The sequence below is a fragment of the Ovis canadensis genome, chromosome 11 (assembly GCF_042477335.2).
Source record: "Ovis canadensis isolate MfBH-ARS-UI-01 breed Bighorn chromosome 11, ARS-UI_OviCan_v2, whole genome shotgun sequence".
In the NCBI taxonomy this organism is placed as follows: domain Eukaryota; kingdom Metazoa; phylum Chordata; class Mammalia; order Artiodactyla; family Bovidae; genus Ovis; species Ovis canadensis.
The window spans coordinates 63,821,119-63,833,788 of NC_091255.1; the positions used below are offsets into that span (position 1 = coordinate 63,821,119).

General features: G+C 58.5%; 1 protein-coding gene across 6 annotated transcripts in view; it reads right to left on the bottom strand.

Annotated features, from left to right (window-relative positions):
* Positions 1-88: 88 nt before the first annotated feature.
* The window catches only part of UNK (unk zinc finger), a 32,404-nt gene continuing 19,822 nt past the window's right edge, over positions 89-12,670 (bottom strand). For 2 of the 6 annotated variants that reach the window (XM_069542101.1, XM_069542104.1), the window contains exons 5-16: positions 11,871-12,045; positions 11,263-11,380; positions 10,813-10,897; positions 9,536-9,678; positions 8,964-9,164; positions 8,328-8,393; positions 7,704-7,878; positions 6,805-6,906; positions 6,509-6,697; positions 3,193-3,374; positions 2,334-2,591; positions 89-1,538 (exon numbers count right to left, since the gene is read on the bottom strand). In XM_069542101.1, the coding sequence (XP_069398202.1) occupies positions 1,383-1,538; positions 2,334-2,591; positions 3,193-3,374; positions 6,509-6,697; positions 6,805-6,906; positions 7,704-7,878; positions 8,328-8,393; positions 8,964-9,164; positions 9,536-9,678; positions 10,813-10,897; positions 11,263-11,380; positions 11,871-12,045 (1,850 nt within the window). In that variant the 3' untranslated portion in view covers positions 89-1,382. Of the gene's footprint in view, positions 1,539-2,333; positions 2,757-3,192; positions 3,375-6,508; positions 6,698-6,804; positions 6,907-7,703; positions 7,879-8,327; positions 8,394-8,963; positions 9,165-9,535; positions 9,679-10,812; positions 10,898-11,262; positions 11,381-11,870; positions 12,046-12,670 lie in introns of those variants that run through there. The other 4 variants (XM_069542107.1, XM_069542105.1, XM_069542102.1 and 1 more) reach the window with 4 other exon arrangements.

The window sequence follows — 12,670 nt, forward strand, 5'->3', positions numbered from 1 at the left end:
CAGCCAGCTGGGTGCCAGGCCAGCGCACAGTGGAGAGGCCCTCATTCAGGGCCCCGCTCTCCCGCACCCCCATGTAAACAAGCTGCCATCACAAGTTCATATTTTATTTCCAATATGTCTGGAGCTCTGATTTTTGCATTTTTGTAAAAAAGTTTTCACTTGATTCATTGAAAGCCCTTTCGTGCTAAGCCCAAGCTGGGGCCTGGGCCAGGCCAGACCCTTGGCGGCCCTCTCGCTCCCACCCCAGAACCCCGTGCGGGGAGCGGGGTGGCCTCCCTCTGCCCACTCTGCCCTCCCACCCCTGCCGCATCTCTCTGTACAGAACAATGTTTAAAATGGAAGCTAAGACACAACATACATCAGACAGGCACGCACACACATGCACACGGCGCCTGCTCCCCACTGGGGCAGGACGCCAGCTGCACTCAGAGAGCACCACGGAATGCATACAGAGCCCTGCCCGGCCAGGAGGGCAGAGCCGGGCCCTGCCTTGGTCCTCACGGTCCGCAGCTCCTCCCCGCCCACTGCCCTGCTAGCTGCCAGGGGGAGGGCTGTGCTGGGCTGGGGGGCAGCTAAGGGCCGCGGGGGGTGTGGAGAGGGCAGTGGCAGCCTCTAGGTGCCCCAGGGCCAGGGAGGCTGCTCCAGGAGCCCAGGGCTGCGGGAAGGGCTGGGGAAGACCCCGGCCTCAGGTACCTGAGGGGTAGAATGCCTGGGCTTTGCCCCTCGAGGAGCGTCAAGGGCCCAGGGTCGGGAGTGGGGCTGGCCCCACAGCTTTGGCCTGCCAGCCCAGACTAAATACACATTTGGTAAACCTAGGAGCTCGGCGGGCATGGACCCCCTCTCAGCCTCACAGCTGGGAACCAGGGTTGCCCCTGGGTCCTCCACACACTGGCGGTTGCCCTGGCCTGGGGAGGCGGGATGAACAGGGCCTGCCCTGAAGGCTTGTCTCCTCCCCTCGGCCCCCTCGAGCTTCCACCCTGACCTGCTCAGGCCCCAGGAAAAAGTTAAAAATAGTTAGTTCCTACATAAAAAAGAGACAGAAACAAATTCCCTGCCAGAAGGCTGGTGGGAGAAGAGGGGACTTTGTCTCTGCAGCAGGAAAGGTAGGGAGCGGGCAGGGGGAGAACTGCAAAATAGTTTTTTTCTTTTAAAAAGTGCTTGGTAAGTCTGTTTTAAAGTGTGTGTCTATATCTATGTACAGATATACACACACTGTTCACACGCGGGCCGCCCACGCATACCTACACACGTACAGAAATGTATACATATACATAATCATATACATATACATACATACATACATACATACATATATATATATATATACTTTAAAAAGTCCTAGGTGAGAAGATCTGAACCAGGCCGGGGCCGGGCCTGCAGGGTCACGACTGGAGGGAATGGGCCCGGCTCGGCTGGCAGACGGGGCACTCACTGCCCTCGGCACAGAGCTCACACAGCACGGCGTGTTGGCACGGCAGCACCGCTCGGTTCTGCTCCTGACACTTAAGGCATTTCACCGACTGCATGTGGAATACGGCCTGCGGAGAAAGGGACACCACAGTCACTGGCCTGGCCCCTCATGGGACAAGGAGCTCCCTCAAGTTTCACTCAGCCCCTTCGGGTGAGGAAACTGGGGCACAGAGCTCTAGAGCCTGCTCACAGCCCCCAAGAGGGCAGGGTCAGAGGCCAGGCTCATCGCCTTGAGGCACCCTATCTCTGCCTTCAGCTGCCAGTGGGCCCAGCGGGCCCCGGTGGGGTGCGGGAAGGCCAGGGCTGCTCTGCAGCTCCCACAGGGTCAGGCCTTTCCTCGCACCGAGGCTTCCTGCCTCATCTTGTTAGATCTTGTAGTGACCCTAGGTCCCCCGTGAGAACTCTGGGGTCTGGAGAGGGTACCACCGGGCCTGAGGTGACAGGGCCACATGTGGGGCCTGGCTGCCCGAAGTCCAGTGAAGGGAAGAAAGCTCTTCCCTGCTAGGTCGTGCTCCTAGGACCCGGCAGGGCACTGAGGAATGCAGACAAGAGCCCCAGGGACCTAACATTCTAGAACGTCTGCTGGCGTGCAGAGCTCCCAGGAAGGGAAGTGGTCAGGATGAAGCCTAGGACGCAGGCACACTACCGCAGCTCCGCTCAGGCCTGCCCTCCCAAGAGCAGGGTGGGCCCTGGCGCCCCTACCTCCATTCTCCCCTCCCCAGTGCGGGCGTCCTGGTTCAGCTCACCTGAGGCAGAAACTCTCAGGAGGAGGGTAGCCCACCCCGAGAGGCAGGGACCCATCTGAGTCCCAGCACTGGCCGAGGCCACTATGCAGCCTCACCCGTGCTCCCCAGGGTGCTGACCTTGTCCACTTGCTCCAGGTGAGCCCGCAGCCGCTTCTGGAGAGAGTGGAGGGTGGAGAGTGAGAGGGCCTCCAGGCCGGGGAAGGCGGGCAGGGCCTGTGGGTCGGGGCCCGAGTGCAGCCGCTCCAGCTCCTCCTGCAGCTTCTTCACCTGTACCTCCAGGGCATCCCGCTGCTCCCGGGCCAGCTCGCACTCTGCACCTGCCGCGCTGGCCCGCTCCCCGGCCTCCTCTGCCTCCTTCTTCCAGGCATCACAAGCCTGTGGGCCCAACACGCAGCACCTTGTCACGATGGCCCGCTACCCTTCTCCCCTGCCCGAGAGTGCGTCTCTGGGGGCCCGTGGGGGCCACCGCGGCCGTGGGGCCTGCTGGGAGCTGGGGCAGGTGTGTCTGGGAAGGGGGGCAGGGAGGAGGGCTGATGCTGCCTGCAGAAAAGAGAAGTTTCAGGACCTGCGAGACCTTCTGTGGGCAGGGCAGGGGGCCAAGCCCAGCGGAGCAGGGGAGCACCAGGCAGAGCTGGCCAGCACCTCGAGGGGCAAGCAGGCTGTGGCCCATCTCAGAACCCAGAACCCTGGACCCAGAGCTCAGGAGTCAGGACTTCTGCGGAGAAGCATGTGATACTATGAGACCAGACCACACGAACAGCTTGGAGAGGGGATTCCAGGCCTGTGATACCAAACACCCCATGGTCCCAACTGACAAGGCAAGTTTTTCCATGGGGGAGAGAATAAACAGCCGCGTTTCTGCCCTGCTCTCCGGGACCCCTGGCTCCCCCAGCCCCTGCACCCACTCCATGTAAGACAGGCTCCGGCTGAATGCCCTGGGGCCTGGGGAAGGCGGGTGGGCCTGGGAGCTCAGTACCTGCTTGGCCTGCTTCCAGGACTCCTCCCACCGCTTGATGGTGCCGTTGGCTTCATCCAGCTCCTGCCGAAGCCGGGCCAGCTCGGCAGCCCCCGGCCCTGACAGGAAGGCAGGGGAAGTGCCCGGGGAGAAGCTTCCAGAGGCAAAGTGCTCCCAGATGCTGCTGTTCATCCCATTCAGACCTGCCCCGGGAAGGGGAGGGCCATCAGCACTCTGAAGGGCTTTGGGCCCGGGCCCTGTCAGCCCTGCCTGGGGGCTCCTGGGGGCTGTCTGTGCCAGGCTCCAGCAATGCCAGGCTGGGAACTTCACAGGGATGTGTAAGCACCACCTGTTACTTCTGCGTTTCAGCATCCCTGTCTGTAAAGCAGGGTTCCCCTCACTTGCCTCCCAAGGTGATTCAGCGAACTGGGGAGAGCAGCCAGAGAGCGTGGTGATTTGTGATCCCAACTTCCAGGCTAGAGGAAGGGGAGCCTTCTCGTGATGTGAGGGCCCAGGAGGAGATTCAGGAAAGCAAGACATGGGTCAGAGCCTCAGATGGCAGAGCTGGAGCAAGAAGAGCTCAGGGAGCCTTGGGCCCAGCCCCCTTGTTTTACAACAAGGAAACGGAGATAAAACACGTTGCCAGGAATCACAGAACAGTAAGCGGGAGAGCCAGTACAGTCAGGACATCTGGCTGTAAAGGCCTGTGCTCTGTGATAGGCTAAGCCATGTGCTTACCCAGTGCCCTCACCTGCTCAGCCCTCACCTGGCCATTTGGCGGGTGTCTGCTTAAACAGACTGGTTCCAAATCGGGAGAGGAGTACGTCAGAGCTATATGTTGTCACCCTGCTTATTTAACTTCTATGCATAGTACATCATGAGAAACGCTGGGCTGGATGAAGGACAAGCTGGAATCAAGACTGCCAGGAGAAATATCAACAACCTCAGATATGTAGATTCTACCACCCTTATGGCAGAAAGTGAAGAGGAACTGAAGAGCCTCTTGATGAAAGTGAAAGAGGAGAGTGAAAAAAGTTGGCTTAAAACTCAACATTCAGAAAACTAAGATCATGGCATCCGGTTCCATCATTTCATAGCAAATAGATGGGGAAACAGTAGAAAACCGTGACAGACTTTATTTTTTTGGGCTCCAAAATCACTGCAGATGGTGACTGCAGCCATGAAATTAAAAGATGTGTGTTCCCTGAAAGAAAAGCTATGACCAACCTAGACAACATATTAAAAAGCAGAGACATTACTTTGCCAACAAAGGTCCCTCTAGTCAAGGCTATGGTTTTTCCAGTAGTCATGTATGGATGTGAGAGTTGGACTATAAAGAAAGCTGAGCGCCGAAGAACTAATGCTTTTGAACTGTGTTGTTGTTGAAGACTCTTGAGAGTCCCTTGGCCTGCAAGGAGATCCAACCAGTCCATCCTAAAGGAAATCAGTCCTGAATATTCATTGGAAGGACTGATGCTGAAGCTGAAACTCTAATACTCTGGCCACCTGATGCGAAGAACTGACTCATTTGAAAAGACCCTGATGCTGGGAAAGACTGAGGGCAGGAGGAGAAGGGGGCGACAGAGGATGAGATGGCTGGATGGCATCACGGACTCAATAGACGTGAGTTTGAGTGGCCTCCGGGAGTTGGTGATGGACAGGGAGGCCTGGCGTGCTGTGGTCTGTGGGGGCGCAGAGAGTCGGACACGACTGAGCGCCTGAGCTGACCTGAGCTGTGGTTCATGGGGCTGCAGAGTCGGACACGCCTGAGCTGCGGTCCGTGGGGTGCAGAGAGTCGGACGCACCTGAGCTGAGCTGAGCTGAGCTGAGCTGCGGTCCGTGGGGTCGCAGAGTCAGACGCGCCTGAGCTGAGCTGAGCTGAGCTGACCTGCTCATGCTGTGAGCCCCTGCTCTGTGGCCCCTGAGGTGCCCCACCTTCCGAGGGAGACCTATACCCACCTCTGGCCGCATTCTGCCCACATGCATCACTTTTATGACTTACTTCTTGCTCCTTTTCCCACTAATCCAGCCAGGATTTTCCAGAACCAAATGGATTTAAGAAAGTCTGTCTTCCAAGCAACACAAGCATGGCCATGTGACCAGTGTCATCCCATGTGGAGACACAAGGCCCTCAGCCCCATCCTGGAGGCAAGGCAATCCACCGCCTCTGTCCTCTCACTCAGGTGGTGTTTCCTCCAGGTTAGGTCCCCCCATTATTCTGAGTCACAGAGCCGGCCCTTTGCCTCCACACGAGTGAGGGTCTCTAAGTATGCTCTCATGGCTTGGCGCCTGTGCCTCCCCCAGCAGACCATGGCACCATGCCAGCAGGGATGCCTGAGCCCACACTGTATCATATACTTGCTCAGTTAACTACGCGGGGAAGGAATGAATGAATGCGTGGCCAGTATAGTCAAGATGCCTCCAGAATGTGTGAGGCAAGTCAGAAAGACACAGCTCTAAGCCTCCAAAGCTGACGGCTCAACGTCATTGCTAAGTGTCTCCAGAGAGATTAGGGCAGAACCCACACCTCGTCGGAAAGTCAAAGCGCACCTCAGAGGCTCAGGCTCAGTGTGACCAGGACGGCCAGCACCCTCAGGGGCCTCAGGGTGGGGGGGTGTTTCTGGTCTCTGGGAACAGCTGCTGGAGGGGGAGTCAGAGCAGCAGTTGCTGGTGACCGAGAGGCAGCGGGCTGGGCGTCATGGGTTTGCGTCTGTTCCACAGTGAATGCTCACCAGGCCCCTCATACACACAGGTCATACACACAGGTCCCCTCCTCACCTTTCTAGCCCCTCTGCTCTGACCTGCCTTCCAGAGCCCTGGATCTCACAGTTCCAATGGTGGGTTTGGCAAACAGCCTTTGGAGTTAGAGCTGCATCTCCCTGGCGCTTCTGCCGGCCAGGAAGGCCACCCTGCGCTGGGGGTGAGCCTGTTCAACCTCTCCCTTGGCCTCCAGGAGCTCTGGGCGATGGGCAGAGCTACCACACTGGCATAAAGAGCAGACGGACGCCCTGGCAACTCTGAGGCCATGTTTCTCACTGTGTACTGGTCTGGCACCTGGCACTTCACTTGCATCATTTAAGCCTCAGCACCAGCTTACGAGGTGGTACTGCCATTATACCAACATGACAGAGGAAACTAAGGCAGAGAGGTTAAGTCACTTGTCCAGGTTCACACAGCTCAGAGCACTGTGGATAAGGGGCCCGACTCACCTCTGAGCCCAGATCCCCAGCTCTCACCTCCACTCTGTACTGCCTCCAGCCAGGACAGAATGCCCAAAGGCACTTTCCAAAAGCCCAGATTCCCGCCCCAGGCCTTAGGGAGCCATACTGGCTCTTACCCAAAGATCCATGGGATGCTGAGGTCCCCAGAAATGTGTTCTCTGACTGGCTCAGGTGGCCCTGCGGCTGCTGCAGGAAATGAGAGGAGAGGCTGACAGGAGGAGACGGGGACGCGGAGTGGAACGAAGCAGAGCTGCCCAAGGAGCCGGGGATGTTCACGGGCGCGGAGCTCTGCAGTAGACTGCCGCCTGCAACAGAGGCCAGGAGGGGGACCAAGTGAGGGCTGGGTGGGCCATGCGGGGCCAGGCTGCCCCCCAGGAGCCCGCCCCCACCCCTGCCCCCCACCGCCCAGTACCCATGGTGACGCTGCCTGGATGGGACACAGTGCTGTTGTCGAAGGTCTTCTCTAGGGCAGCCACCCCAAACTCGTTCAGGTCGAGGTCGTCCAGCGCGGACTCTGGAGGTAGAGTAAGAAGCGTATGAGCCGGCTGGCCTCCCGAGGGGCCACACAGTCCCCAGGTTCCAGGCCCCGCCATCTGGACCCACGTGCCCTTAACTGCCTCTTCTCCTGGCCCTGCCTCATCTCAAGGCTCCATAATGCCTGGGCTGCTCCTCCACCCAGACCGACCCCTGGCCAAGTCCAGCTCCAATGACTCTCCGTTCTGAAGCCGTCTTTGCTGGCTCCAGGGGGAAACAAGTCCCTGCTGGCAGGCCTCCTCCCGAGCTCCCTGAGGGCGGGCAGGTCTCTGGACCCTCGGTGGCTAGTGCCTAGCAGTTGCCCAGCACCCATCCACTGGGCTCTGTGGAGCCAAACGGGGAGCGCAGGAAGGGCCTATCTCATCTGTCACCCCAGTGCCCGTGAAGACTGGGCACCAAGCCTCACCCACACGTGCCTGGTAAGGAGAAGGTAGGAGCATCTAATGACCAGGTGCTCTGAGGACAGCTGGCAGGCTGTTCACAAGGACACCTAGTTGGGGCTGACTGACACCTGTGGTGGAATGAGAGTGCACACCCCCACGGGGAGAGACCCCTCTTCCAACCTGTACAGAAGAGCACACGGAAGGGCTCATGTGCTTGAAAGCCATCTCGGCCCCGCACCGTGGACACATGTTCCATCCAGGTCAAAGGACTCACAGCGCGCCCACTTTCTGATCTCCCAAGACCAATGTCTGAAGCGACCAGCCTCACTCCAGAGACCCAGTATCCCTGACTACAGACCTGCTCCTAGACTCGCAACAGAAGTGGCCCAATTACCTATGACCGACTCTACCGTGTCGCTGGTGGGGTAGAAGGGCAGAGCATTTGCATTCATGCCAGGGACGCTGCTGGTGCCAGCGGGGCTAGGAGGAGTGGCTGCTAGGCTGGAGGTGATGCTGGAAGAGATGCTGGAGGTGAGGGGGCTGCCCACGGGGAGGACACCCAGCATGTCCTGCAACGAGAGTGAAGAAAAGATGGGGTTGGACACCCATGGAGGCCGTGGCCAGGAGCCGGCGGCAGGGGCTGGCTGGGCAGATGGGAAGGATGCATCCCAGCTCTTGGCTTGTTCCCTCAACACCTCCTGGGGGGCTGGAGAGGGAGACGTGTGGCCTGGAGACTGCAGGCCCCCTCGCCCCTAAAACCCTGAAATAGGGAAGGGGGAAGCGGGTTCAGTGCCAGTGGCTCAATAAGTTTTTTGACTAATGAATGAATCCAGGTGGTGAGGGGCTCCAGGGCCTGACCCCCCCACGCCCTCTGGATTTGGGGGCCCACCTTAATCTTGCCCTCAGTCTGTAGAGAAAGTGGTGCCCAGAGCTCCCTGAAGAAGCCCCCTGGGGTTCTGGGCCTGTCCTGTCTGCAGCAGGTGCCAGAAGGGGAAGGCGGGGGCTGAGGGCTCTATACCTGTTTGGGCTGAAGCAGAGGCTGCTCTTGACTCCTGGGCTCTAGTGAGTGGGGTTTTAACTTGGCCTGAGAGAAAAGTCAGGGAGCAGGAGATGAATGTGGTGCTAGGAGACCTCCTGAGCCCAAGAGTCCTCCCAAGCATCAGCTTGTGGAGGCTGCAGGGACTGGGGCAAGGAGGTGTGAGGCGCTGTTGTGTGGTCCCCCTTCACACACACACACTCTCCTTCCCTCCCCTGGGGACGAAGGGGCATTGCCCCTCTCCTCCCTGGTGACTCCAAGTCACAGAGAAGCCCAGTTCCGGACCCCTCTTGTCCTGCTCCGCAAGGCCATACTGCTCCATCAAGGCAGCACGGGGCAGAGCAGAGACTGGATGCAGGGTCAGAAGACCGTGGTGGGAACCCCTAGCCCTCAGTCGATGGCTCTGATGCTGGGTGAGGTGCTTGCCTCTAACCTGCCTGTCTTCATCTGTAAGATGGGATGGCCTCACCCACTCTCTTAGTCTTTGAGAGGCTGGGATCAGGGACTTTCTAATTCTGGGTCACGCTCCCCGTAGCTGGGCCAGGACAACCCTCCAGGGCTTCTCTGGCCACAGGCAGAATGTGGCTAAACTCACTGGGCTGCCCCTGCATCCCTTACCTGGCATTTCAAATTTTTCAGGTACTCAGCTCCCATCTGGTCTTCCCTCTCGAAGCCAGGAGCCTTCTTATAGCTGCCAGGGGCAAGGCCAGACTCCCCAGGAAAGACAATGCCTTCCAGATTGGAGGGCTTCCGGATGGAGCCCGGTGGGGAGCCACAGAGGTTAGATGGGCTGCCGAGGCTGCTGTTTCTACAGAGGAGCTGCAGCGAAGGAAGAAAGTGGGCCGATAAGCAGGATGCAGGTGGGGGCATGGCTACCCTCCATCCCCTTGTCGGAGGGAGAGTCTCCAGCAAGAGGCTCAGTTCCATTTCCATTTGCCAGGGAGAGCAACCAGCACCCAGAACTCAGAACCTCATGAGGTGCTCTGTCCCTTCTACAGGTCTACCCAGGCTGATCGTAGGCTCTGGGGATACCACCCCAGCCATGATCAGCTTGTGACAGAAGAACTCTGGAGCTTAAAGGGCAGAACCCCCTGGGCAGAGGCCATCTCCCCAAGCACAGGGCAAGAGAGGCAGATGCTGGCTCTGGGCAGGAATGGTGCCCCCACCCTCACCCCCAGACAGGCACGTACAGCGCTGAGGTCAGGGGCGTGCGGGCTGGAGGGGCTCACGGGCACTGAGTCTCCAGCAGCAGACGGCATATACAAGACGGGGCCTGGCTGGGTGGGGCTGGACACAGCTGAGGAAGGCTGCAGGTCGTCACTGAGGGGGGGCTCTGCAAGAGACGGGGCAGGGTGTCAGCCAGCCCCTGAGCCAGCTCCGGCCCTCCAGAACTGCATCCAGGTCCCTTTAAAGGAGACCACACAGCCCCGCGTGTGAAGGGAAGGCGCCTCCTTGTTTCTCTCATCACACACCGCACTGTGCACTTACTACGTGCCAGGCAATCTGCATGATTCATGAATCTTCACAATGACTGGAAGATAGGAGTAGTATCCTGGTCTCCATTTTACAGATAAGGAAACAGACTCAGAGTGTTTAGGTAAATCTCTCAAGGTGGCTGAGCTGGAAACAGAAGAACTGGGATTTGAACCCCAGTCCACACGACTACGAAGCTTGGGCCATTCATCAGCTCTCCGTGCTGCCTTAGCCAGGCCCACCTCTGAGCCAAGTGTATGCTTCCCCCTTACTGGGCCTGCAATTTCTTCTTCACTCTAATCCCTGAGACAAGGCCTAAGGCTAGGAAGGGGTTAAGAACAGCCAGCAGTGGTCTGGGGTGGACAACGGCAGTAACTCAAGCCTGTCTCTGAGATGGGCAGGGCAGTGTGGAGCTGCACTGAGCAATACGGCAGCCTAGAACCACAGGCCACGGCTGAGACCAGAACGTGGCTGGTCTGGACTGGACTGTGCTATAGCTATTCAAGTACACACTGGCTTTCAAAGACTTGGTTTAGGGAAAAAAAACCCTTGATTTTATATTGATTATACTTTATTTTATGTTGGGTTAAATAAAAATATACTAAAAACTAATTTAAAACTATTTCTTTTTTTAGGTGAGGTTCCTTGAAAACCTGCGATGACGCAGGAGGGCTGCATTAGGTTTCACTTGGACAGCTCTGCTCTCAGCAGGGCCGAGCGCCGTGTTCCATCAGTGGTGTCCGCCAACGGGAGAGGCACAGTGGCCGGGGTTCTGCCTGGGACCCTGAGCGCGCCACCAGGGGCACAGTCCCTGCAGTCTCACCACCCTGGAAGCTCTGGGTTTCGAGCCAGCTCCAGAGAGGTGGGGTGGGGCGGCGGGGGAATGGAACTCCCAGTGTGGGCAGGGCCCACTGCTGGCTGACAGAATGAGCTTCGGGGAAGGGGAGCAGGGCAAGGGAGTGGGCCCTGCCCCAGGGCAGCGAGAAGAGCGTACGTTCTACATGGGCGAAGGCGCAGAAGGGTCCTCGGGGACAGCTGCCCGACTGCTGCATGTCGTTGCACTTGGTGGATTTATAGATCTGGAGGGCAGAGCAGAAGAGAGGCAGGTCAGGCCTGGGCAGAGACAGACGGCAGCCGGGGTGCCTTCAGCAGGGCTGGGTTAGAAGTCTCTTCTTTCTCCTCCCCACTCGAGGCCACTTCCCTAAGTCTCTCCCTACCAATTCCTCGCTCAAGACAGAGTGAGCAGACACGGCCACCCCCACGCCGGGGACCACCTCCCTTCCTGGGTCACACGTCCAGCCAGACCCAACCCAGCTCTCACAGAGGGATCTTCCCCACTCATGATTTTGGTCAGGGATATGACTTTCCCACGTGCCTCTGGGCATTAAGGAGCCACGTTCACAGGACAACTGCCCCTCAAAGGATTCCCGGCTCCAAGGCCCACCTCGGGGTGGAACTGCTGCTCCGTGCGTGTGTGGCAGTACTGGCAAGAGTCTCCGTTCTCACACTTGCCAGGGTCTCCCCACTCGTCCCCGTGCTTTACGTTCGGACATGGAGATGACCTGGTTCAATAACAGGGTGCGTCAGAAGGATGCAGACTGGACCTGGGGAATGCTAACGAGATCACAGCTCAGGGCCCCTGTTAGGTATCCCGGCTTTGCAAAGCCAGGCTCAGAAACAGGGAAGATCACTGTAGAGTGAGCGCATTACTCGGGCCAGAAGCCAGGCTTTGCTTTGCTGCCCAGCCTGGCTACATCACCAGAAGGACACTGTTTTCTTCCCTTCAGCCAAGTCCTCCCTTCCCCCCAGCACTGTGCCGCAAAAGGAGAGCCAGGCTACAGCCACATCCTGGCTTGGCCCTGAAGACACCCTTCTGGGTCAGAACTAGAGGGGTTTCTAGTGAAAAGATCCTCATTTCACGCCAAAGGATCGTTTAGCTCTCCTAACCATTCCCCTCCCCTGTAGAGGGGTCCTGCGACCCCCGGGGCTGGCCTCCCTGCCCCCACCCCGGGAGCACAGTGGAAGCAGCCTCGGCCCTGATCTGTCACCTACCACCCTCCTCCCACGGCTGGCCTGCTGGTGCCAAAGGACCTGTATTTGTGTTTCCGGGGACTCCGCCGCCGGTCCTTGCTGTTGTGGTAGTAGGGGCAGGCGTAACCCTGACGGCACAGCCGCGGGGGCTTCTTACATGGCTCCGTCTTATAGTTCCCCAGCACGTAAGCAGTCTCTGCACGGGGGGCAGAGGCAGGGGTCAGGTGGGCAGGGTGGAGGCAGGGAAAGGAGAAGCTATTGGGAAAGGTCCAGGAGCCAAGATTTTGGTGACAGGAATGAGCAAGGTCCCCTCCTTGTGGGCCAACACCAAGTCTGCGACCCAGGAGAGAGGTAAAGAGGACACCACCATCCCTCACTAAAGAAGCTCACAGGTCAGAGTAAACAGGGAGTCCTCGGCAGGGCTGAGAATACACCTACTCGTGTACATACTCAGCCAACGTGTGTGTGAAAGCCCCTGAAGGTAGTTAGGGAGCACCAGGCTCCTCTGTCCATGGAATTCTCTAGGCAACAATACTGGGGTGGGTTGCCATTCCCTTCTCCAGGGGATCTTGCTGACCTAGGATCTCCCTGAGCCAGGTCTCCTGCATTGTAGGCAGTTTCTTTACCGTCTGAACCACCAGGGAAACCCCTAACACTTTGGGATGACAGGACCAGGGTCAGGGGTGGCCCTGCAGGACTGGGCTGCAGGTGGCTGGTGTGAGGTGGGGGGAGGGGGCACAGGCCTCCCAGGAGAGGTGGTGGTTTGGGGAGAAGGCCGTGGGTGGTGCTCAGGGAAGCTATGGGGAGGACAGGGGAGAGGA